General features: G+C 47.1%; 1 protein-coding gene across 1 annotated transcript in view; it reads left to right on the forward strand.

Moving 5' to 3' along the window:
* The window catches only part of LOC128842975 (disintegrin and metalloproteinase domain-containing protein 20-like), a 189,397-nt gene that overhangs the window by 93,853 nt on the left and 68,186 nt on the right, over positions 1 to 27,358 (forward strand). The window contains exons 10-11 of the mRNA XM_054039427.1: positions 5,861 to 5,942; positions 22,097 to 22,254. Of these exons, the coding sequence (XP_053895402.1) occupies positions 5,861 to 5,942; positions 22,097 to 22,254 (240 nt within the window). The remainder of the gene's footprint in view (positions 1 to 5,860; positions 5,943 to 22,096; positions 22,255 to 27,358) is intronic.

Consider the following 27,358-nt stretch of genomic DNA (forward strand, 5'->3'; position numbering starts at 1 on the left):
TGTCTGACTCAGGCCATTCCAGTTCACACGGAGGACGGGACCCCCCCGGCCTCCTGACTCTCTGATTAGCCTGCCCGCCCTGTCAATCAGGCTGATCTGGAGCATTGGCCTCTCCCCATTGTTCCTGGGGACAGTCAGTCTCAGGCTCCTGATTTGCCATCGACCCTTCCCCTTTTAGTGCTGGGAGCTAGCCAACCAAAACACCCCCACTGAGTGTTAGTAAGGGGGCAACAGTCCCCTTACACTTAGATAGAAAAGCTTCCTTTGCTTTCTTTCTTTTTCTGAATGCTGCCCCAGAGGGGTGTTTTCTTCTTTCACTCATGACTGCTGTTCTGTGCCAGCTATAGTGACTCAATTGAAGGGGACAAATAAGCAGGCTGGTAGCAGGGCCTGAGTAAGGGAAGATATCAGCATCTTAAGGGCTTAACTGACTCCTACTACTTCAGTTGACTGCCTGTTCTCCTCAAGTGGGTTCAGGGAAGCAGCAGGAATCAGGAAGCTCCCTGAGAAGGTAGTGTTAATCAGTCCAGGCTCCTAGGGGTGGTAGAGAGGTACATAAAAGGCTACTCCTCCTCTCTCTCCCTGCAGCTCCTGCTGCTTTCTGTTATTCCCTCTCACCTTTTCTCCTGCCTTCTTCCAGCACAGCACTCCACCATCTCTGTGCATCTAGAGCAGAGAGAATACATATGCACCAGCAGAAGACACAATTTTTTTACACTCTGGGTCCTAGTGGCGCCCCCAACAGTCTGACACCTGAGGCAGCCGTCTCAGTTTGCCTCATGGTAAGGCCAGCCCTGTGTCAGATATATTGTTGGACCCCGTTTTTCTCCAAAGCACTGGCAACCAGTACAGTAGCCAGAAGACACCTTTTTGGTTTGAGTCCTGGAAGGCTGATGTTCAAGCTGATGTTCAGTCTTTTTGGTTTTCACCAGCTAGTGGTTCTCAACCAGTCTGGCAGTGTTGACCAGACACCTAGCAATGTGTTCCTGCAGGGTGGGGAGAAGAGAGGGAGGAAGCAGCAGGCTGCCGGCTGACTGCTGGCTGAGCTCCTCCCCAACCACAGTGGGCTGCTTCGCCCTCCTTGCTGGTAGGAGGGCTTCAGCAGGGCTACGTGGCGTCATCTCCACCTCAGCCGGCCCAAGCCCTGCCCTCTTCCAGGACCAGAGTTGCAAACTTTGAATGTTTTTACCCCACAGCTGGGTCATAGCTGTGTGCTAATTAGGCCACATGTGGCCCATGGGCAACAGGTTGAGAACCACTGATATATGGAGACATATATGACACTGGAGGATATCTTCCTCCTTTATCTATAGTCTCCCATCCTCTCGGGCCCAGGCCTCCTCTGGGACATTACCAGAGGATGATACTACTCAGTATCTAAGGAGCTGTCTCTTCTCCAGCCATTGGGCAGGAGTACCCTGGTACCGATGGCTCCACCATTGGAAGGGGAGCAGTTTTCTGACTCAGACTCATCAGACATTCTGGCCACTTCTCCATCTTCTTGGACAGAGATGAGTCCTGACTGGCAGTTGAGCAGCTCAGATTGCTGCCCCCCCCCCAAATATGACTTCCCCAGGGATGGCTGATGGCTGGTACCCAATGACATTGGGTCCCTCACAATCAGTGGAACCCTCTTTCTAGCCTTTTTGGGGCCTGTGGGATCTCCATGACAGATGCCCGGGACCCGTGAAGAAATCTTACCACACTTCTCCTTCTCAGCTCCCATCGGATCTGTTGAAGTGTGAGGAGGAGGAGCATACTGTGAGGAGGAGCATATTGACCCATATCCACAAGTACTGGGAATACTAATATGAATCTCATTCTTGTCTCCAGATGAAGCAGTCACTCCTTCCTCTTCATGTCTGCTAGAGAATTGATGGGCAATACCAGGAGTTACTGCAGAGGATTGCCAATGACCTCCAGATACAGCTGGAGAAGGTCCAAGACACACAAAAGAATTCCTGGGTATTTTGTAATCTGAGTCGAGAGGTGCTCTTTCGTCCCCACCAAGGGAGCTGAATTTCTTTTCTCCCACCCAACACCTAAGTCTCTGGTGGTAGAGGCATGTATGGAGAGGGATAGGTCCCAACATCAAAGGACTACCACCAAGACTAACAAAGGCTCAAAGAGGTTGGATTACATGGAGAAAAGGGTCTTTTCCTTTATGGGCCTGGAATTCCATATTACTAACAATTAAGCCTTGTTATCAAAATATTATTTTAACAGCTGTTCCAGGCTGGTGGACTTTAAGGACCACTCCAAGGTCAGAGTCCAATTTTGGTCCTTCATAGAGGACCAAAGGGCAAGGAGGGAAAGAAGATTCTTTCTTTCATTCTGCAGTGAATGCAGCAGATATGGCATCCAGAAACCTGGCCACTGGTACAGGCACAGGGAGGAATTCTTAACTAGTGTCTTTGTGTTTTCCCAGGGATATCCAGAATACCATACAGGACCTGCCCTATGATGAGTTAAATCTCTTCATTGAGAAAATGGATGAGTTCTTATGCTTGTTAAAGAATTCAAGGTCGACTTTTCACTCTCTGGTGATTTACACTCTAGCTGCAAGGAGAAAACAGCAGAGACAAGCCTATATGGCAAGGCCACTCCCTCCTCAAGCATTCTACTATCAGCATCCTGTTGAGCCTCTGAGAAAACATCAGAGTGTTCAGAGGCCTTGCTTCAAAGCCGCCTCTACCCCCATAACCTCTGTCCAATCTCAGCCACCTGCAAAGGGCTACTTTTGACATATTAATGAGACCCAACCCCACCATCACTCACCTCTTCTCCTATTATTTTTGGGGACCATATTGCACTCTTCACCCACAATTGGGAATTGATCACAACAGACAGTTGGTTTTTGAAAGGTTGCTATTGTCTACAGGTCAGTTCAGTGATGCAGTTTCTGCTCCATATTCTAGCAGCTCTTGGTATCTGCATAAACAGAGAAAAGTTGGCTTATCATCTACAGAGACAATAAATGTTTCATTGAGAGTATTGCTTCCCACAAAAATATTTTAGTTAATGAGCAGCCTGATCGCTTGGATTACTTGCAGACCAAGAACTTTGGGGAGAATGTGCCTCTCGGTATTAGACTATATGACCTTGTGCACTTGTGTAATGCTGTGTGAACACCTTCATCCACAATGTCTGCAGGCCTGGCTCCGGTGAGAGTACTCACCAGATCGAGATTTCATCAACTCCAGAGTGAGTGTTCCCACCAAAGTCATCACCTCCCCCATCTGGTGGTCAGACCCAAAGAGAGTGAGAATGAGCATTCCCTTCAACACTTTCATCCCTACTGCCACCATTAGAACAGACATTTCTCTTTGGGGTCGGGGAGCCACACCTGAAAGGCCACACCGTTCAAGGTACCTGAACTCCATGAGAGACCTGAGAGCAGTCTGCCTGGCTTGCACAGCCTTTCTCCCACTTATACATTCAATCCATATCTAAGTGGTGTTGGACAATATTTAATTGGTGTTGGTCCTGCTTTGAGCAGGGGATTGGACTAAATGACGTCCTGAAGTGTCTTCCAACCCTAATATTCTATGATTCTATGACTATCACCATGGCCTTTTACATAAACAAACAGCACAGAACAAAATCTCTTTCTGTTTACCTGGAAGCTTCAGAATCTGCACCACCATACAAATTGCATACCTCCCAGTGGAAAACCTGAGTAGGCACTTCTCTGCAGACCATGAGTGAGAGATTCACGACTCTGTCTTGAGCAAAATATTCACTCTGTGAGGTGCATCTCAATTTGATATCTTTGTGTCCCAAACTAACAGAATACTTCCCTGTTTTTCTCCAGAGGAGCTATGGGCCACAGCTCCCAGGGCAGCACTCTGCTATTGTGATGGAGAAACAATCTCACATAGGCCTTTCTTTCATTCCTCTGCTAAAACAGGTTCTGAGAAAGATCCATAATGACAGGGCTAGTCATTTGATTCCTAGAGCTCCTAAAAATATTATCCTGTCCCTGAATCATGATCCACCCCTTTCCAGATCTCCTAACTCAGGAGGCGGATAGAATCAGACACCTTAATCCAGACTCACTCCGTCTCACGGCCTGTATTCGGATGGGCATTGGAAATAGAATGCTCCTCTTCTGCAGCCGTTCAGGCTGTCCATACCCAAAGTAGGGAAGATTCAACTAGGGCCTGCTCACTAGCTAAATGGAGATGTTTCTCTGCCTTGGTGTAATATAATCATCCATCTACAGGTACTGCAGGTATTCTGGTCATTTTGGATTGTATCTGGTCTCTAAAAAAAGTAGGCCTTTTCATTAGCTCTCTGTAGGTCCATCTCACAGCAATTAGTGCCTTCCTTCCTCCGGTAGACAGGCATTCTGTTTTCTTTCACCCAAGTATCTTTTCTTCAGTGGTCAAATCTCAATGGGACCTCAATCTCATCCTGTGAACCCTCACCAGATCACCATTTCAACCCTTGGTGAAGCCTTCCATGTCCTACCTGTCCTGAGAAGTTGCGTTTTTAGTTATCACTTCGGCCAGGAGAGTAAGTGAGTTGGGAGAACTCATGGCAGACCTCCCTTATATGGGTTTTCACAGGGAAAAGGTACCCTATTGCCCCTATTCTAAGTTCCTTCCTATGGTTATTTCTGAATTTCATGTCAACCAAAGCATCCTTGTACCTGTCTTTTTTTTCTGAAACCTCATGCTTCTGCCAAAGTGAAAAGACTTCTTTCCCTCAATGTCAGACATGCCCTGGTTAGTACAGAGTCAGGGCATGCTTCACAAGAGCACAAGCTGCCTCTACAGCATCTCTGCAGGAAATTCCAATACTAGACATATGCATGGTGGCCAGCTGGAGATCCATCCACACGCTTGCTAGATATGAGGTGCTGAGTGAGGCTTCTGCTGCAGATGGGGCAGTGTAAACTCAAGTACTGCAAGCATCTTTGCTGCTGGCTTTCTCACACTCCAGTCAGCATTGCTTGTCAACCACTCTTGTAGAATACACTTAGGGACCAGCACTCGAAGAAGAAATGGTTACTCATCTGTAACTGGAGATTTTTCGAGATTGAAGTCATTGGGAGTATACATGGGCTTAAGTACTGTGCTAAATTGGAATGTGAAAGTGCAGGCAGTCATAGTAGGCTTACTCAGAGCCCACCAATAGCCCTATCATTTCAAGCTCAGGTACCAGAATTCTTGAAGGCAATTTCTAGAATTAAATCACCTGTCAGGTATCCTGCATCAAAGTGAAATCAGCAGCTGGAATCAAATAGATATTTTGTTATTGTGTATAAAAGGTCACAAGCTGGGTGTATCTGTATACTTTTACCAAACACTGCAAAGTAGACTTCACCTCATTGGGTGGTGATGGGCCTATCTAAGCTGCCATGTTTATGTAAATATTTTCATTACCCCTTTTGCTGTACTACTGTAACCCAGTTAACCAGTAGGGAAGATAATTGGGGACAGAAGATCAGATGATAATTTGTACAATTCCATTAAAGCCAATTTACATCAGCTGAGGATCTGGCCCTAGGTATGTAAGAATGGGACAACTGAATTCTTACATGTGTATTTGTCCTCACATAACATAAGTGACTTATCTTTTAACATGATCACAGCTCTCAGCAGAAGACACTTCAGCAAAGACGTTTGCAGTTGGTTCTGATGGGGCAGACTTTAGCTAGTAAGTAACTCTGGATTGGTGCACATTTATGTTATGAGAAGACATATTTACAAGTAAGAACAAATTGTTTTCTTATAGTTCTAAATACAGATCTGATATATCACTCTTTTACTTAGACTGAATTTATTTATAGCTATAGAGAACAGTTTAATATCATTTGAACATTTCATGTTGTTTACTGTATTTTGTATTATAGGGGTGGAATATATCGATCGGCTCTTGGATTTTCATATGGAGACTATCTGTGCACTAAAATTCCCTCAGTAGCTATTGTCAATGTATGTGAAATATAGTCCATAGTATGTACACTTCAAAAATTGATAACTTAAATAATGTAAAGATTTTCTTCATAAGATTATGCTAATAATTGATTGTTTCATAACATTTAAGCCTAGAAGTATTAGATCATCTAGACTGACTTCCTGTATATCACAAGGCATTACATTTCACCCAGTTATCCCTAGATAACGCCCAATGACTTTAGTCAGACCAAAGCCTTTCAGTCCTTAGGTGACTAAACTGTTATGTGCCACAGGCAGAGAACAGGAGAGACCAAGGTGCTACCAGGGCTCATGCAATGGTAAGGAATTGACTAGGTGAGTTATACCTAGATGATCCCAGCATGTGATACTCATCCCATGCTGCAGAAGAAGGAGGAAAAAAATCCAAAGTCCCTGCCAAGCATATATGGGGGGGAAATTCCTTCCTGAAAATCTGGTGCTCAGTTGGACCCTGAGAATATGAACAGGGCATATCAGCCAGTCATCTAAGAAAGAGGATTCCCTGCACCTCCTCAAAGTCCTGGTCCACCCATCCAGTGTCTCAACTCCAGCTCTGGGTAATTGAATACACTCTGATGCTTCAGAGGAAGGTGGAAAAAACCTAGAGCACATCTGGTCAATTGTGCATTTCAGGAGCAGGAGGAAATCCTTCCTGACCCCTGCAAACAACCAGCTGAAACCCTGAAGCATTCAATTTAATTATATTCCTAGTCCTAATGCAGAGCTGCAAGTGTTATGAGCACATTGAGGGCAATGCAGATCTTTCTTTTCTCTCCATGGCTCATGAAGAGAGATAACGAACAGGGGTTTCATAGATTCACAGATTTCAGAGTCAGAACAGAGCACTATGACCATCCATCTAACAACCCATATACAAAGGCTGTGGAATCTCTCCCAGAATCTTGATTAAAGTATATCTTTTAGAAAGATATCTAATCTGGTTTTAAAGACTCCAAGTGCTGATAAACTGCTCCAATGTTTAATTACCCTGTCTGCTAGGAAATTGCATCTTATTTCAAGGTTGAATTTGTCTAACTTCAACTTTCAGCCATTGGATCTTGTTATGACTTTGTCAGCAAGACTGAAAAAAACCCTTTATCAGATACCTGGTCCATGTATGAGAGAGGATCCCCAGGGTGCAACCTGGAACTGGGGTACCGCTGAGTCCTCTGTCCAACCAGGCTCGGCTTCCTCTCACTGTGATGTGTGACAAACTGCAAACCTCTGCCAAGTACTGCACTTACAGAGACATCCGAAGGCAGGGACATACCCAGCTGAGTTTTATGAATACTTCTCCCTGCCACTCATGAACTAACAATAGAGAGGCTCTAGGAAATTCCCTCCAGCTCCCGAGCCTTGCACCCCAGCGCTATACTGTCCTACCCTGGTCAAAAGCCTGACAAGTGTAAGTTTATTACCCAGTCCACCCCTCCCTCAATGTGGAAAGGACATGCACCAGCTTTTGTACCTGAGCTGAGGTTTCCCAAGCACTTCAAGCAAAATACACTGTTTTAGTTAAAATATAAAACAGATGTATTGACTACAGAAAGATAGATTATAAGTGATTATAAGTGGTAGGCATAAAAAAGTCAGAGATAGTTACTAAGGAAAACAAGATAAATGCACAGTCTAAATCTGAGACCTCATTACACTAGGTAGTATTTAGATTAGCAATTTTCTCACCCCACTGGATGTTACAGTCCTTAATACACAGACTTCTCCATGAAGCCTGGACCAGTCTCCTCTGTTGAGGTTTTCATCTTCTCAGTGTGCTTGTTGCTTCCAGCATAGCTGGGGGAGGAGAAAGGCCAAGACATACTACAACTGTTCCTTATTTTATACTCTCAATCCATGTGCCTGGGAGACACTTGCACAGACATGTCCCGGTGAGCTTTGTTGAGTCACAGTGATCCAGTAAGCCTCCACTGTGTGAATTTGGGAAACTCTCACTGAATTGTAAATCCTTTGATTACAGCTCCCCTGCTGATTAAAGGTCGTGGAGCACCCTCCTGGATGGAGGTCCTTTGTATGTCAATAGCAAATTTACAGTATATTTCAGTGACACACAGCAAAATCTTATAACTTTATATACACAAATGATGTATCTATTTGGACAGAACAAGAATTTCAGCAGGTCATGACCTTTCGTATGATACCTTACATGGTATGCTTTGTGTGAAAGATCACAACCATATATGGATGATGAATATGGGGGTTACAGGGTGCCATGTTGAGGTACAGTGTGTCACTGTGTGTAAAAGCTATATACAATAATCAAGTCATCTCTCAAATGTCTCTTCAATAAGCTGAATAAGTTGAGCTCCTTAAGCCTCACATCATAAAACTAGGTTTCAGAGTAGCAGCCGTGTTAGTCTGTATCCGCAAAAAGAACAGGAGTACTTGTGGCACCTTAGAGACTAACAAATTTATTAGAGCATAAGCTTTCGTGGACTACAGCCCACTTCTTACTTCTTCTTCTGCTTCTTGCTCATATCCATTCCAGGTTAGGTGTATGCATGCCATCTGCACAGTTGTCGGAGATTTTCCCCTCAGTGGTATCCACTGGGCGGCTCTAGCACCCAGTAGTGCTGCGTGCTCATGTGCCAATATAAGGGACCCGGCGGTCTCCGCATCCTCTCAGTTCCTTCTTAATGCCAGTGACAGTAACTGGAACCCTTTTGATTTGGCAAACTCTTACTCACTGGTTTAGTCCTTTTCACTGTTTTTGCTATCCCAGTTCTTTATTTTCTCAGTTTGGACTGTTGTAGATTAATGATATATAGTTAGGTGGCACTTCTTGCCCTGTTAGCGGAGTTTTGTCCGCACCAGTACTGGGGCATGCATTGGTTCTTGGGTTTCAAACCCTGTACCTCCTGCAGCAAGCCCATGCCTGTGAGTGACCCATACTCATTGTCTGAAGTGCCTGGGAGAGACTCATATCACGGACCACTGCCAGTTCTGTCAAAACTTCAAGCCCCATAAGAACAGCCATACTGGGTCAGATTAAAGATCCATATACACCAGTATCCTGTCTTCCAACAGTGGCCAATGCCAGGTGCCCCAGAAAGAATGAACAGAACAAGTAATTGTCAAGTGATCCATCCCCTGTCACCCATTCCCAGCTTCTGGCAAACAGAGGCTAAGGACACCATCCCTGCCCAGGCCGGCTAATAGCTATTTATGGATCTATCCTCCAGGAATTTATCTAGTTCTTTTTTAAACCCTGTTATAGTCTTGACCTTCACAACATCCTCAGTCAAAGAGTTCCACAGGTTGACTGCACTGTGTGAAGAAATACTTCATTTTGTTTGTTTTACAACTGTTACCTATTAATTTCATTTGGTGACTCCTAGTTCTTGTGTTATTTTCTCCACACCAGTCATGATTTTATAGGCCTCTATCATATCCCCCCTTAGTCGTTTCTTTTCAAAGCTGAAAAGTCCCAGTCTTATTAATCTCTCTTCATATGGAAGCTGTTCCATACCCATAATTATTTTGTTGTCCTTTTCTGTACCTTTTCCAATTCTAATATATCTTTTTTGAGATGGGGTGACCACATCTGCACGCAGCATTCAAGGAATGGGCGTACCATGGATTTATATAGAGGCAATATGATATTTTCTGTTTTATTATCTATCCTTTTCCTAATGATTCCTAACATTCTCTTAGCTTTTTTGACTGCCCCATACGAAGAAGGTCATGGAGGCCAGGTTGAAGTCCATCCTGATGAAGGTGGTGCTCTGTCCCTCATCCGAGACGAGCCAGTCCAATTCAGCACCCAGTACTTCAGTATCGGTGTGTAGTGTTTCTCCTGCCACAAAAGACTCTCTGCACCATTCTCCTTCACCAGTGCCAAAGAAGAAACATAAGGAGCTGACTGAGAGGAGACATTACCTGAATTTGAAAAGAGCCAAGCATGGGGAGTGCAGTGGAGTGTAACCTGAGTCTAGCCACTCCTCTGCTCTAACTCTGAGTGCAGCACTGTTGACTCCAGTTCATAGGCAGGTTCCATTGAGTCAAATCCCAGACCATCCCTTGACACCAGAAGGGCAATAGGACATCAGCAAGATTGTGGTAACGTCTACCCTGGAGGCAGTTGTTGTGGACAGGACCTGCTGGAGCTTTCGGTATCACCGTTGCCAGCAGTACAAGAGTCGATGGTGTTGGTACTGGTGAGCAGAAGGGAGAAAAAGGGGGCCCTGGGCTCCCATTTCGTACTGGTCCCCTTGACTCTGGTCTTCCGACCTCGGCACCATTCCTTGGTACCAACGGGTATTGCCCCTCCGTTTACCAGGAAGAAGGGACATCGTTGGACTCGGAGGTGAAATCATATTCCCACTCAAGGAACCTCTTCCAGACCCCTCCCCCCCCCACCGGGGCAGCCCTACCAGTTGATGGACCCAGGTTCAGGGCTACTGCCGAGTACTACTTCTTCGAGTGCTGTCCCTGTGGGTGCTCCACTCTAGGTGTCGGTGCGTCCCGGAGCCGTTGATCAGAGATTTTCGGTAGCGGTGCCTGGTCGGGATGCAGGCGCTCAGATGGTATCTCCCGTCTCGTTGGAATCTTCCGAGCGCCTGCGTCCCGTACCCCCCTCAGTTCCTTCTCAACCATCCCCAGCTGAAGACAGGACTCGGGGCAGTGCTGCTTCTCTTCCCTGGTCTCTGTAGGAACAAAGTAACAAAGAATATAGAAATAGTTATTAGTTACATCCCAGTTGTTTTCCCTTCTTTTAGTGTAGTTACATAGTGACTTAGTTTTAAAAAAAAATTACTTCAGACTTGTCTCTCGCTGAGACACTCTCCCCTGCCATTTCTAATTCACAATGCCAGGGGCTTCAGGATTCAGAAAGTGTTTTTCCTGTCAGAACTCCATGCCAAGGTTGGATGGGTACTCACATTGTGTGAAGTGCTTCGGGGAAACCCACATCCCTGCAAAGTGCCTCCACTGTATGAGCCTCAAGTCAAGGGCTCGGCACGACAGGAACCTGCGGCTTAAAATGCTTCTTATGGAAAAATCCCTGCATCCACTTTTGGAGACCGGGAAAGTTAAACCTGCTCTCACATCCTCCCCAGCCAGATCCTAACTGGTTGGGAGCATTGCTTCACCCTCTCTGGAGCAGAGGCAAGAAGCAGAGCAGACTCATAGGAGAGACTTCAACAAGGGTAAAGAGTCTCCTGTGAGATCCCTACCCTTTGTGCTGACAGCGCCAAAGGCGGGTGCCTCAGTCCCGGCTCACGCCTCAACCACGGCTCCCACAGACCGTAGAGGCAGAAATTCAACCTCCCGGACAGGGAAAGATTCTGCGGCACCGAGTGGCTCAGCGCTAAAAATAACTGCGGTGCAGGCTGTGGACTCTGCCCCAGTGCCAACAAAGACGTCAGCACCGCACACCTCAGGGCTAAAAATAGCCACGGTGCCGACTGCGAGCTCTGCCCTGGTGCCAGGAAGAACGTCGGCACCAAGCCTGCCTCCCGCCCTCGTACCAGCAGCGGACCCCCTGCAGAGTACATCCAACCAACCCACAGCACTGCTCACACTTTCACTTTTGCTTGTTAACACGCTAGAGCAGAGTCCAGGTGCAGCATAGCCCAGGGAGCAGGAGTAACACTTCTTCACTCAAAGCGACCTCTCAGTGCCACCTGAGCCTAACTCTCCGCTCCTAGATACTCTTCGAACAGCCTCTCTCACCACCTGAACTGGCTACCTTCACTGAGAGTGAACCTGATCTACAACAGCAAGCAGAGTTCTCCGCACCTCCCTCTCCTCCCCCACTGGAGCCTTTTCCACCTCAGGCTATAGTCCACAGCCACCAGCCTCAGTTTCCCTACTTCGCCACACCTGGGTTCTCCTACCCTATGCCTTGGCCTCAGTCGTACCCTTGGCCACATCCTCCTACCATTCACCCTCAGACCTCTTCCATGAAACCACTACCTGCTTCTGTGCATTGATCTCCAGCTCTGTCCATTTCTAGAGTACCTGAACCCCCTGCTGAGAACGTGCATTATGAACCATATCCAGACTCACCAAACCCTAACTCTCCATCTGCTCCAGATGGAGCCCTCTCCCCCCCGCTTCCACAGAACGTGGATGACTGTAAACAATTTCGAGAACTTGTCAAGAGGGTGGCACTCAATCAGGACATCCACCTAGAAGAGGTTCAGGACACACAACACAATCTCCTCAGAATCCTTCAACCCTCTGCGGCCTCAAAGATCATGCTTCCTATAAATGAGGCACTCATGGAATCAGCTGACGCTCTCTGGCACACTCCAGCTTCTTTATTACCAACCTGCAGAAAGGCTGAACGTAAATACTATGTTCCTGTTAAGGACGCTGACTTTCTATTTTCTCACCCACAACCGAACTCTCTCGTCATGGATGCAGTCGCACAAAGGATGAAACAGCCACAATACCGGCCCACCCCGCAAGACAAGGATCTTAAATGTCTTGACGTCCTTGGTCGCAAGGTTTACACGTCCTCCACCCTACAATTCAGGATCGCAAACTATTCTGCACTCCTCGCCAGCTACAACTTTGATAACTACAATAAACTTTTTGAATTCGCCTCCTGCATACCAGAGGATAGGAGAGCAGACTTTAAAGCAATTCTGAGCGAGGGCCAACTGATTTCCAGAACTGCCCTACAAGCCTCTTTAGACACGGCAGACACAGCGGCCCATACGACTGCAACGGCTGTGGTTATGCGCAGATATTCATGGCTTTCTGCATTGTGCATCCCTAAAGATCTGCAGACCAAGGTGGAGGACCTCCCCTTTGATAAAGACAAACTATTTTCCAAAAAAACTGATGAACTACTTCACATCAGGAAAGATTCTAGAGCGACACTGCGTACCCTGGACATTCACCCATCTCTTCCAAGGAGATAACTATACCAACCTTACCAAAGGCCGCGTACACAACAATATTATCGGCCTCAACCCAAACCATACGACGTAAATAGGAATCGCGCTAAACCCCCTAAGCGCAGACAAAATCAAGCTCAAGCAACCACCTCCCATCTGTCCGGGAATAAACAACAATTTTGAAATGTTGGTCGAGGTCTGTGCGACCACCCCTTGATTCCACAGCCTACTTGCCCATTTGGCCACCATCCCCAGAGTTTCCAACATGCCTAGCAGCGAATTACACAGGACCGCTGGGTCCTCGAGATAGAGTAACCGGACTGAACTATCCCATTCATATCCTCCTATCCTCCTACCCTTCCCCGTCCCTCTTCAGGGACCCCCTCTCATGAGCACCTACTTCGCGTAGAAGTGGCGCATCTTCTCCAGCTAGGCACAGTGGAGCCTGTGCTGACGCAACATCAAGGGAAAGGTTTCTACTCCCATTACTTCCTGACCCAGAAAAAGACCGGGGGATGGAGGCCTATAGTAGACCTACGCCGACTGAACAAATTTGTGAGGATACAAAAATTCAGAATGGTCACACTGGGAACAATAATTCCTGCACTGGATCAAGGGGACTGGTTTACAGCCCTCAACCTACAGGACGCTTATTTTCATATATCAATTCATCTAGCTCACAGACGCTTCCTACGCTTCACAATCGGACATGACCATTTTCAATACAGAGTTCTTCCTTTCGGCCTCTCCACAGCGCCAAGAGTCTTTTCCAATTCTCTAGCTGTGGTCGTGGCTCACCTCCACAAACATGGGATCACACTTTTCCCGTACCTGGACGATTGCCTCATCAAGGACAACTCCTATGGCGAGACACTCCAAGCTACCCGTTTCACTATCGCCCTCTTTCACAGCTTAGGCCTCCAAATAAATGTCCAAAAATCCACCCTGACACCTACACAACAGATTGAGTTCATCGGAGCTCATCTCGACTCAATCCAGAGCAGAGCCTTGCTCCCATATCACAGATTCCTCGTTATCACGCAGCTCATATGCACGCTCTCTATTTGTCCCAGGACACAGGCAAGACTCTGTCTACAGCTCCTTGGTCACATGGCAGCCACCACCTTCATGGTCCAGTATGCCAGGCTGCACATGAGATGTCTTCAGGGCTGGCTCAATTCTAATTTCAAATCCAACAGACACACCTTAGGGACACTGTTAACTCCTCCTCCCAACTTTCTAGCTTCCCTACATTGGTGGACAAGAAGAGAGAACCTCTGCACTGTGGTTTCCTTCCTGCAACGATCCCCAACGCTCATGCTCACCACGGACGCTTCCCTAATCGGTTGGGGAGCGCATCAAGGGGGACACAGGACACAAGGCCGGTGGTCCGCATCAGAGACGCACCTACACATAAATCTCTTAGAGCTCAGAGCAGTGAGACGAGCATGTCTTCACTTTCTTCCCCCCATTAGGAACAAATCTATTCAGGTCTTAACAAACAACATAGCATGTATGTACTACATCAACAGACGAGGGGGAGCCCGATCACATTCCCTTTGCATGGCAGCCATCCATGTATGGAATTGGTGCATACAACATCAAAAACACATCATCGCTTCCTACCTACCAGGCTGCCACAACACTACTGCCGACGCACTCAGCAGGCACTTCTCGACAGAACACGAATGGGAACTGCACCCCACAATACTTCAACAGCTCTTCTCCCTCTGGGGCACCCCGTCAATAGACCTCTTTGCCACAACCCAGAATCGAAAATATCCCCTGTTTTGCTCCAGAGCGGGACTCGGGACTGCATCCCTAGGAAATGCGTTCCTCATCCCATGGAACAACTCTCTCCTGTACGCCTTCCCACCAATCCCTCTGCTACACAGGGTTCTTTGGAAGATCGTAGACGACAAGGCCCGGGTCATACTTATTGCCCCGGCTTGGCCGAGACAGACATGGTATCCTTATGTCTTCCCGTCATCCATGGGCTCTCCCCAACAGGCCAGATCTCCTTTCCCAGAACAACGGACGGGTTCTTCACCCCTAGCTCTAAAAGCTCCACCTCACAGCCTGGTTCCTTCATGGTTCCAAACCCATGAACTAGCCTGTTCCGAGCAAGTCCAATACATCCTCCTGCACAGTAGAAAAGACTCCACTCATAAAACCTACATGCAGAAGTGGAAGTGTTTCGCCCTCTGGTGCTCATGTAATCACTTAACGCCCAATATGGTGACCTTCCCGAACATTCTAGACTACCTCCTGAAACTAAAACAGGACAGACTTTCGCTCAGCTCCATCAAAGTGCACCTGGCGGCGCTTACCACCTTTCATGACCTCTTAGAAGGTTATTCACTTTTTACCCACCACACCATAAAACGCTTTCTCACGGGCCTGCAAAATCTCTACCCTGAAATTTACCCAATGGCAGCTACATGGAATCTTAACCTTGTTCTTCACGTTCTCATGAAACCTCCATTCGAGCCCATGGCTACCTCCTCTCTTCTCCATATGTCCATGAAGGTAGCTTTCTTAGTTGCAATAACATCAGCAAGGAGAATAGGTGAAATAAGCGCCCTGATGGCCCATCCTCCCTACACAATCATCTCCAAAGACAAAGTCACTCTGAGACCACATCCTAAATTTCTCCCTAAGGTGATATCCACCTTCCACCTTAATCAACCTATATACTTACCTACTTTCTATCCCAAACCTCACAAGAATCCACAGGAGGCAACCCTGCACATTCTCGACGTCAGACGAGCAATCGCTTTTTATTTAGACAGAACTAATCCATTTTGCAAATCTCCACAACTCTTTGTCTCCATCGCCGAAAGATCGAAAGATACCGCTATCTCTAAGCAACATCTGTCCAAGTGGATCTCTGACTGCATCAGCTCCTCATACCATATTCAAATTATTCAACCACCCGAAGGCATTAGAACTCATTCCACTAGAGCTACATCGACATCCGTTGCCTTCCTTCATAACGTACCCATTTCTGACATCTGTAAAGTGGCTACATGGTCATCTGAACATAAGTTTGCCGAACACTATGCTATCACACAAGATAGCATGGCAGACGCCATAGTAGGCCATAAAGTACTCTCTACAGTACTCACTGCCACATCTCAAAGTCCCACCAGCCATAGTGGGAACTGCTACACATTCACCTAGAGTGGAGCACCCACAGGGACAGCACTTGAAGAAGAAGGGAAAGTTACTCACCTTGCAGTAACTGAGGTTCTTCGAGATGTGTGTCCTTGTGGGTGCTCCACTCCCCACCCTCCTCCCCTCTACTTTGGAGTACTAGTAAAATAGTTCCACGGTAGAGAAGGAACTGGGGTGGGTGCGGGACGCAGGCACTCAGGCAGATTCCAAAGAGACGGGAGATACCATCTGAGCACCTGCGTCCCGACCAGGCACTGCTACCAAAAATCTCGATCAATGTCGCCGGGACGCACCAACCCGTAGAGTGGAGCACCCACAGGGACAGCACTTAGAGTGGAGCACCCACAGGGACACACATCTTGAAGAACCTCAGTTACTGCAAGGTGAGTAACTTTCCCTTGGCAGAGCAGGCTTTGGCCTATACAGATGCAATGGCCATCTTGGAACCCGTGGGAGTTTCCCACTATGTAAGGGCCCTCTTCCAGACACTCTTATTCCATAGTCCCAGGAAGAAAATTGCCCCCATGCCTATGACCAGAATGCAACCCAGACTCTGGTACCAAGCCCAGTACCGAACCTCAGGACCTAGATCTCTGGGACTCGGTCAGTGCAGAAGGAGAGGAGGGGGACCCCCTGCCAGTACATGCCTTATGAGGCAGTGTCTGAAGTGTGTGTTTCTCCCTCTTACAATGACTTTGATACTCAACAGGAGCTGTTGAATAGAGTGGCCTCGAACCTTGGGCTCTAAGTGGAGGGCCTGCAGTGGACAAGATATCAGCTGTTGAAGGTGGCCCTCCCTCTTAGTGAGGCCATGATGGTACCAGTTAAAGCCTTGTGGTAAACTCTGTCCTCCCTCGCTCCCATCGCAAAAAGGGCTGAAAAGAAGTACTTTGTCCCTGCCCAGGGCTATCAGTACTTGTGTTCCCACCCTGCTCCAGGATCCCTAGTGATCGTGGTAGCCAAAGAGAGGGACAGACTGGGACAGCAAGGAGTGACTCCTGAAGCAAAGGATGCAAAGAGACTAGACCTTTTTGGTAGAAAGGTTTATTTTACAGGTGGTCTACAGATCCACATCTCCAATGTAGAGTCATTGCTGGAGAGACACAGTTCTAATGTCTGAGAGTTGATTAAATTGAAGGACTGTCTTCCCCAGGAGTCCAGATAGGAGTTCTCCGCTCTGGTGGAGGAAGGGGGAAGTCTGTGGCCAGGGCCTCCCTAAAGGATGTGGCATTTTCGGCAGATTCGTGAACCCCTTCCACTGTGGGATCTAAACCTGGTCCTGTCAAGGCTTACAGGCCCTCACTTTGAGTCACTGGCATTGTTCCCCTTGTTGTACCTCTCTTGGAAGGTCGCCGTCCTGGTAGCAATTTCCTCAACCAGGAGGGTCTCAGAGATCTAGGGCCCTAACATCAGAACTCCAGATATGGTGTTCTTTAAGGACAAGGTACAACTTCACCCCTGTGCCGTGTTCCTCCTGAAGGTGGTCCTGCAGCTCCATGATAATCTTCCTGTCAGTATTCTTCCTGAAACTGCACAGGAATAGGGAGGAGTAGCCTCTACACACACTGGAGGTTAGACAGGCCCTGGCCTTCTATATAGAAAGGACCAAACAATTCCATAAGTCAACACAGCTCTTTGTAGCAATAGCAGATAGGATGAAAGGTGAACAGACAGGTGCCCCAATTCCTCCTATCTTGACCGCCCACTTATTGAGAGCTCAAGCTTCCTCAGCAGCATTTCTGGCCCACTCCCAATTCAGGACATTTCTAGAGCAGCAACTTGGTCATTGGTGCATACTTTTTCATCCCATTATGCCATCACCCAGCAGGCTAGAGATGATGCTGGGTTTGGTAGAGCAGTGTTGCAATCCTTATGTCTCTGAACCCACCTCCTAAGGTACTGCTTGGGAGTAATCTAACATGGAACGGACATGAGCAAGCACTCAAAGAAGAATAAATGGTTACTAACCTTCCATAACTGTTGTTTTTCTAGATGTGTTGCTCATGTCCATTCCACGATCCACCTTCCTGTCCCCGGTTAAGAGTTAGTTAGCAAGAAGGAGATGAGATGGTGCAGAGCCAGCCAGGTCCTTTATATTAGTGCATGAGCATGAGATACCAGAGTGTGCTCGAGCTGTGATACCACTGAGGGAAAAATCTCCTGAGACTGTGCAGTGCATGCACACCTAACATGGAATGGACATGAGCAACACATCTCGAAGAGCAACCATCACAGAAAGGTTAGTAACTTGTTTTTTTCCAGCCCCTGGTTCATTTTTATAGCCTTCCTTTGAAGTCTCTCCAGTGTTTCCACAATTTTCTTGAAGTGTGGAACCAGAACTGGCCACAATATTCTAGCAGTAGTCCTACCAATGTTGTGTTGAGAGGCGAGATCATTATTCTAAAAGTGCTTGATATTCCTCTTGTTGTTATTCATTGGCTGTGTGTGTGTTCTTTCTGTGTGCTGTGCCAGCTCTGCTCAGATAGCCAACACAGCAGACCTCGATTGAACTCCCCAATAAGACCATAAATCTGTTTCAGTAGTGAAGGCACCCAGACAGGTTTATTGTCAATGAAACATGGTCCCAATGCCCTGGCTCAATGGTTACATGTACACTTACGCATGTATTTCCATTACAATGGACTCAACTCTCTGACATGGTTAGTTACCACCCTTTACTTTGTACATGTTGGTTCGATCAAAACATTTTTTTCCGTCATGCTGTCATCTGACCTTATTTTTGAGAGGTCAACATGTTCCTGTTCAGGGCCGGCTCCAGGCACCAGCAAACCAAGCATGTGCTTGGGGCGGCACATTTTCAGGGGCAGCATTCTAGCCTTTTTTTTTTTTCTTTTGTTGCTTCCGGTGGCAAAAGCTTAGAGACGGCCCTGGCAGCAGCAGTGTGTCATGTGCAGGGGGTGCCCTGGGGCCACTGAGGTTCGTGCCGCAGGGGAGCAGCACCCCCACCGTGTGGCTGGGCCGGGCAGGCTCCGAGCGGGGAGCACTCAGGCTGGGGGCCACCCCACGAGGCATAAGGAGCTGCCTGCAGGTGTCTGGGCTGAGCAAAATGGTCCGAGCTGCCCAGGGACTACGGCAGGGCGGCCAGAAGCGGCAGCAGCAGCGGGGCCATAGAGGGCGGGGCGCTGCCGTGCAGGGCCCGCGTCCCGCTCTCTGGGGCGCCGCTCCCTCTGGGGCTACCCTGCCCCTGCTCCTCAGCCCCCTGCCGGGGCGGTTCCCCAGCTCTGCCCTCCCAGGTCCTGGCCGGACCTGGAGGCGGGAGCCCTGGCTGGAGGGACCCTGGGCAGAGGCACGGCCTAGGAGCCTCACTGCTTCCCCCGACTCTGCCAGCGCCAGACTGGCTGGAGGCGAGGGGGGAGCGGGCGGAGTCAGCACAGGTTGCAGGGAGCCCAGGGCTGGGGTGGCAGAGGGTGCGGGTGGGTTGGGGTGGGGTGGAGGGAGAGCCCAGCACTGGGGCTGTAGGAAGTGTGTGTGGCGGGGAAGAGAGCCCAGAGCTGGGGCGGCATGGGGTGTGAGTGGAGGAGGGCACTGGGGGGGCGGGGTGAGAGCCCAGGGCTGGGGTGGGGGGCAGCCAAATTCCTTTTTGCTCGGGGCGGCAAAAAACCTAGAGCCGGCCCTGTTCCTGTTCCCTTTGGGGAGCGTGTTTCTACCATACTCGGTATTGGTGTCTTCTAGTACCACCCTTCTGGAATGTGCTTGTGTGAGTATCTTGTGCGTAGTGCTTCTCAGGAATGTGTGTGCTTTTGCAATACCAGCCCTGTTCTTGCCAGATTCTATGAACCTACACACAGGCAGAGCCTGACTTCTGCTCACAGCTTGACTTTTGCTAACTTTGCTTTATATTAGCAGGGTTTGACCACTACTTTAGTTCAGGCCTCAGGCCTCACACCAAACCTCTTATACCAGACTTCATATCTCAGGCTCTCTCTTTTTCCTGCATTTCTTTTCATACATTCAAGGACTGCATTAGCCCTTGTGCCACAGCATTGCACTGACAGTTCACATTGAGGCGATTAGCCTTGATGATCCCCAAGTCTTTCTCTTAATCACTGCTTTCCAAGATAGAGTCTTCCATCCTGTAGCTCAGTGGTTCCCAAACTTGTTCTGCCGCTTGTGCAGGGAAAGCTCCTGGCGGGCCGGGCCGGTTTGTGTACCGGCCACGTCCGCAGGTTTGGCCGATTGTGGCTTCCAGTGGCCGCGGTTCGCTGTTCCAGGCTAATGGGAGCTGCTGGAAGGGGCAGGAGTCGCAATCAGCCAAACCTGCGGACGCGGCAGGTACACAAACCGGCCCAGCCCTCCAGGGGCTTTCCCTGCACAAGCGGTGGAACAAATTTGGGAGCCACTGCTGTAGGTATAGCATGCATTTTGTAAATCTTTCTCAGAAGTACTATCTTACATTTGGCTGTATTAAAACACATTTTGTTGGACTGCGATGATTTACCCAGGTGATTCAGATCTTTTTGTAACAGTAATCTGTCTCCCTCATTATTTATTTCCCCAGCAATATACCATCTGCAAACTTTATCAGCCAAGATATCATATCATCATTGTGATGGGGTTTAGCAGGTCCTGAGCCCCCCTGCTGGAGTCCTTGTGGTCCAGCCACACTCCATCCCAGAAAGGAGTAGGGAAGGTGAGTTCTCTAAGTGGCCTAGAGAGGCTGCTGGGAAGCAGCCAACCCAGGCCCAGCCAGCCCATATAAAAGGAGCTGCAGTACCAGAGTGAGTCAGTTGCTTTCAGGAGCCAGAGGAGCGAGAATGGTGCTCCTGGCTGGCTCAAGGAACTGCAGTACCAGGGACAGAGCAGTTGCTGGCAGGGACTGGAGGAGCAAGAAGGAGCTCCTGGCTGGCTGCTGGGACTTAAGCAAAACTTCAGCCCTAGTTAAGGGTGAAGGAAAGGTAATGGGGGATAGTGGGGAAGTGCCCCAGCGAAATGCTGCAATTAATACAGGGATGCAGCAGGCAGCTTCTCCTTATAGGGTCCCTGGGTCATGACCCACAGTAGTGGGCAGGCCCAGGTTCCCCCAACGGCCACATGCAGAGTGGCCTTCTCCTCAGCGAGGGAGTCGAACTGGGCTCTGAATGAAGATTGAAGACCCTGAAGAGGGTCAGTAATTTTGGAACTGTGATACACTCTGAACTGAAAGTGACTCAGCTGGAGACATATTTCCCCAGTTGATACACCCAGAACTTAGTGTTTTTGTTATAATAGCTCCCTAGAGGACACTGTGTCACTGGATAATTTTTACAAGTAAATATCCAGGCACTGTCCAAAGTGAGGAGAAATTAAACCATATTTTCTGCTTTAGTCCTTACTTTCAGCAGTATGAACTCAGGAATCCCATAGGTCTGTGTCCTGTGCAATTATTTAAAAATAGTATAAAAAAGATTGTGGACTTCCTACAATCAAGATATGGAAGCAATAGGTACAAGTTATTTACCTACTGTTATCTTATCTGACGTTGATATCAGTGATCCATTATGACTAAGTTCTTCCTCCTAATCTTCCAAACAAGAGTTCTCCACTTTCCCTGGAAGTGGTTCAGATGAGGTATAAGAATGATTCAGTTTGAAAAACCTGCTTTAAGGGGAGAGACTTAAAAAGTTCAATCTGTTTAGCTTATCAAAGAGAGGAATCTGAAACTGGATGAATTTGGATGAGAAATAAGGCACATTAAAGTTAACGATTAGAACAGCTTGATACGTGTTATGGTTGATTTTTCATCACATGGAGTCTTTAAATCAGGAATTGATATCCTTATAAAAGAAATGCTTTAGCACCACCAGAAGTTCTGGATTTGATGTAGGAATGATTGGGTAAAATTCTATGGGTTGAGAACCTTGGCAGAGCTAGACATGTCACTTGTCAGTGGTTCATTTTCCCCCCTCTTAAAAGGATCTCAGAGGGTAATTTGAAGAAATTATTATTCCTTCAATCTGAAAGTTCTCTTCTAGGGTTCTGCTGTATTCTATATTTGTTTGCAAATGAAATTATCCAGTGTGTTCATGCAATCACATAACTGAAAATTTGGCTTTTTATGTTCATATGTAATTCAGAACTCCTAATTTTTGTGTTTTGTTTAATTGTATACAGGCAAGAAGTAAATCAGCACTCTTTGATGCAACCACTATTGCACATGAGATGGGCCATTCTCTTGGCTTCTCTCATGATAATCAGAAGCTAAATATAGCTAGAGGTTGTGTTTGCAAATGCCCCAAAAGAGGAAAATGTGTCATGTGGTCATTTAGCCCGTGAGTAATACTTGGTTTTAAAATTTTGTAATACAACAATTATGTCTTTTGATAAGGTCATTGTAAAGGAATCCGCTAAGGTTTTACTCTCAGATGGTGGGAGAATCTGACCGCACCCCATTATTTACACTGTGTGGCTCCAGCACAGGCCCCAATTCCTTAAGTTTTGCAAGGAGGCCCTACCCTTTGCAGGGCTCCTTGAGTCTCTGTGGAGGGGGAATCAAAAGGAAAGTTAAATGCCCCAGTGACCCGAGAGTTTCCCCTTCTCGGGGCCTCTCATGGGTAGAAAGAAGGTCCACAGCGCTGCCAACAATACAGCACATGTGTAATGGGTTTTGAGAAATCTCTCTGGCTGGGCTGCTAAATCAGGCTTACTATGTCCAGTTTACCATGGGAGTTTGCTGCACTGCCATAGGGTCAGGGAGAAGGTCTCCTGGATGAGAGTTCCCCCTGTGGCCTCAGGAGTCACTCCAGCAGCCTTCTACTTAGGGCAATCTTGCTCCTCCTCCCTCCAGCTGATTGCAGTTTCCTCCCTTTAAAAGACCTCCTCCCTACCAAGACCAGAGGAGTGGGGCTATCCCTTCCCCCACCACCTCTCTGGCACCTTCCTGAACAGTGGGGTCTATAAATCCTATCACGGTAATCTTGGAGAATAGATGTTTTTTTAATGGGTTTGTTGCCCTTGGTGCACATGAGACAGGATGGTCCTTCATCTGCATTGCATATTATATATGAAGCACAGAATGATAGTTGAAAATGTTCTCATATTCAGTTAGTAGCTCCTCTGCCCTTCCTTTTGACAGGGCTATTAGGTTTGCTTCCTTCCTTGGAGAATCAATTAAATTCAGGAGTCTTTTCTGACTTGTATGTGTGATATTTTTCCCTTGTTTTCTCTCTCTGTTTTTTTTTGGGCGGGGGGGGGGGGGGAAGGACTCCTTATTCTACATTTGACCTGATATCAATTGCTTTGTGGATTAGTTTTGGAGTTCAGGTTGGATGTGAATAATGGAAGTGATTATGGGTCCTGCTCTCCTTATACTGGCCCAAAGCACCTTGCAGCAGTGGTTCTCTGTTATAAACATACAGTTAAGGGTTAATTTCTCTTTTACCTGTAAGGGGTTAAGAAGTTCACATAACCTAGCTGACACCTCACCAGAGGGACCAATGTGGGGACAAAATGCTTTCAAAAAGGGAGGAGAAAAAAAAAGTCTTTGTCTGTTCTGTGTGTGTTTTTGCCGGATGGAGAGAAGGAGCCATCCAACTCCTACCAGGGTAGCTAGTAATTAGAGAAGGAATGTATTAAATTACTTTTATTTCTATTTGCAATTTCTTTTGCAAAATAGAGGGAGAATGAAATTGTTTTTTTTTGTGTGTAACTTTAAAGTTTTGCCCAGCGGGAAACCCTCTGTGTTTTGAATCTGTTTGTCTGGGAGATTATCTTGCATGCTAATCTCACAGAGGTATTCCTTTCACCTCTTTTTTCCTTTAAATTAAATTCTTCTTTTAAGAACCTGATTGATTTTTCCTTGCTTTAAGATCCAAGGGTTTTTGATTGGTGTTCACCAGGGAATTGGTGAGGGAATTCTCTCAAGTCTACCCAGGAAAAGGGTTATAAGGACTTGGGGGGGGGAGGGAATTAGTCTCAATCCTGCCAGGAAAGGGAGGGGTAGGGACTGGGGAAATATTTGGGGGAAAGCAAAGTTCCAAGTGGCTCTCCCCTAAAATTTAACATGCTTGGTGGTGGCAGCTTACTGTAACCTAAGCTGGTAAATAAGCTTGGGGGGGGTCATTCATTCAGGTCCCCACATCTGTACCCTAAAGTTCAGAGTGGGGAAGAAACCTTGACATTCTCCTTGAAGTGATTGCAGATGTATACATTCCATTGTGGGTGTATGTGTCACCAGTGCACAAGAGTTGAAGATTTTTGCTATCATTACCATTGGGAATGCATATGTGCACTATGTCCTTGTGCTCACAGCTGAAGTGTATAAGCACTGGGCTGCTCCAACGCGCTCTCAGTTCCATCTCACTGGTTGTGATGGAGTTGGAGCTCCCTATGTTCCTTCAAGTCCTGGTTCTTTCAGCTCTCTTTGTCATCTATTGTTACGTGCAAATAGTTAGACAGTCTCTAATGTAAATAGATTGTTAAGTATTTGTTAAATGTTAGTTCTCCTTTAAATCACTGCACATGTGCATTCCACGCTTGGTGTGTGCACATCTCACGCACAGTTGCTAAAAAAAAATTTCCCTCAGTAATACCCATCACGGTGTCATGAGTGCCTTCTGCTGCTGTGCACCGCTGGTATAGCTATAAAGGGACCACCCAACCCTGAGCCACCTGAGTTTTCTTGTTTTGTAAATAATTAGTGTTTGTTTAGTTAGTTAGATTTTTTTTACCAGCTCAGGATTTCTTTCAACTTCCAGTACCGAGGGATGCCTTGGTCACCCAGTTTCAAACCCTGCATTTCCTGCAATAAGGCTATGCCTATGAGCAACCTGCACTCAAGTTGCTTGAAGTGCCTTCAGGAAGTTCATATTGGAGAGTGTTGCCAAATTTCCAGAGACTTTAAACCTCACATGAAGAATGATGCAGAAGCCAGGCTAAAGTTTGTACTCATGAAGGCGTCCTTGAGATCTCCATCTGAGCCAGGTTAGTCAGAGTCAGCACCGAGTGCCAGAGTGTCAGTAAGGAGTGTGCCTCCTACCATTCCTGAGTCTCGATACTGCTCATTCTGTGTCTAAGAAACCCAGTGTCTAAGAAGAGGCATCAGAAGCAGACTGCCAAAAGCGGGAGATCTCTGGCACCAAAGTCTGCTAGGCAGGGGGATAAGAGTAGACTGCTGTCCAAGCCCAAGCTCTCTCCTGCTTTGGTACTGTAGAATAAGACATTGTTGACTCCAATTCCTAGGCAGTTTCCATTGAGTCCGGAGCCAGAAGGAGCTCCTTCTGCATCTGTGGCACCACAATGACACTATCCCGATATTGACCATGCCGGAGGCATTTGTGGCTGCCAGGAACATCCCGACCCTGTTGATGCCGGTATCACCAACAGTACAAGAATCGATATTGTTGGTGCCAGCAGACATGGGAGAACAGATAACATTGCTGCTACGTGTGATATTGTGCCAGCATGATGTACCTCTGATTGCTTGTCCTTCAATACTGTCAAAGGGAAAACTTGCAATGTTCGCTTCTCTGTGGGCCTCTCCACCTCAGCACTAGTCACCATCGTAGTCTGAAACTGCACCTCTGTGGTCAAGGGAAGGAGAACTGTTGTCTTCTGAATCAGAGGTTCTGTTCTACATTTCTCATCCTCGGAGCCACTGCCATTGCTCCTTCTCCAGATGTTTCCACTCTTCCATGGATCCACTCATAGGAGTACCACTGAGTGGTTGGCCAGGAGTTCACTGGGGGCTGGGTCTGTCAAGTGGCCTCTTTGTAATCCATGGGGCTCCCCTCCATTTCCAGATTGTATTTCAAGCCCTCCAATTTGGTGACCTTGGAAAGAGAATCAGTACCTACCAATCAGGCAGTGTCTGGTCTTCTTTGAATAGAGTCCCTATGGGTACTCCACTGTAGGTGTGCTTGCGTCCCTGCGCCGCTGATCAGAGAGGCTGTGATCTTTTGTAACGATGCGGTTCTGGCGGGACCCAACTGAGAGTGTCAATTCAGGACAAATTGCTAAAACAGGGCAGTTACAGCCCAAGGCTGTGGTTTTTTCACCTCTAAAGCAAACCAAACCAGCCAGACTAAGAGGACTTTGGTCTCACCCCACTGGCTAACCACAAGTCACACAAGCAATTCCCTTAGACACTCCAGTTTCCCAGTATCACCACCAGTGCCGCTTGTTATGGGGACAAATGGTTATGAAAACCAATACTCCAGTAAAAGAAAAAAGGTTCTCCTGATCCCATAGGACCAAGCCCCAGACCCAGGTCAATATACAAATCAGATCTTACCCACAAATCACGCTGTTGCCAATCCTTTAGAATCTAAAATTTAAAGTTTTTATTCCTAAAAGGAAAAAGATATAGATGAGAGTTAGAATCGGTTAAATGGAATCAATTACATACAGTAATGGCAAAGTTCTTAGTACAGGCTTGCAGCAGCGATAGAATAAACTGCAGGTTCAAATCAAGACTCTGGAATACATCCCCAGCTGGGATGGGTCATCAGTCCTTTGTTCAGCGCTTCAGTTTGTAGCAAAATCCCTCCAGAGGTAAGAAGCAGGATTGCAGACAAGATGGAGATGAGGCATCAGCCTTTTATAGTCTTTTCCAGGTGTAAGAACACCTCTTTGTCCTTACTGTGGAAAATTACAGCAGAATGGAGTCTGGAGTCACATGGGCCAGTTCCTGCATACTTTGCTGAGTTGCAAGGCGTATCTGCCTTCTCTCAATGGGTCAATTGTATAGCTGATGGTCCTTAGTGGGCCATCAAGCAGGCTAGGCAGAGCTAACACCAACTTGTCTGGGATGTTTCCCAGAAGCATAGCGTAAGTTTGAAATACAGACAATATAGAACCAATAATTATAACTTCAACTGCAAAATTGGTACACACATATAGAAAGCATAATCATAACCAGCAAACCATAACCTTGTCTTAGACACCTCATTTGACCCCCTTTATACAAGATTTGATGCCACTACAGGACTTTGGTTGCAACCATGTTCTATATGGTTCCAGATTATATCAATAACATCACAACTTTGGTAGCAGTGTCTGCTGGGCTCACACATGTGCTGTCTCTCCTCGTGCTCTGCCATGAGGCTAGCCAGTGTGCGTGGGCAAACCCTCCTCAGTTCCTTCTCAACTGTACTGGCTAGAGATGGAGCCATTGGAAGTCTGTTAAGACTATCGTCTTAATCTACATACCTATAGTTAGTTAGTATCATTGTTATAGTTCTAGCTGTAATTTCCCTTCTATCTTTATTTTATCCTTAGCCCCCCCCCTTCCTCCCCCGAAAATTATGGGGTTTTTTTCTTCCTGCATTTTCTCCCTCGGCGGAAGTGGTATTAAAGCAAAAAAGGATCTGGAGGCTATGGTGGATCACAATGTAGTGCGCGCTGCAAAAAAAGCTAATATTCTGGGGAACTGAGGCA

Source organism: Malaclemys terrapin, chromosome 1 (genome assembly GCF_027887155.1).
Source record: "Malaclemys terrapin pileata isolate rMalTer1 chromosome 1, rMalTer1.hap1, whole genome shotgun sequence".
Classification (NCBI taxonomy): domain Eukaryota; kingdom Metazoa; phylum Chordata; order Testudines; family Emydidae; genus Malaclemys; species Malaclemys terrapin.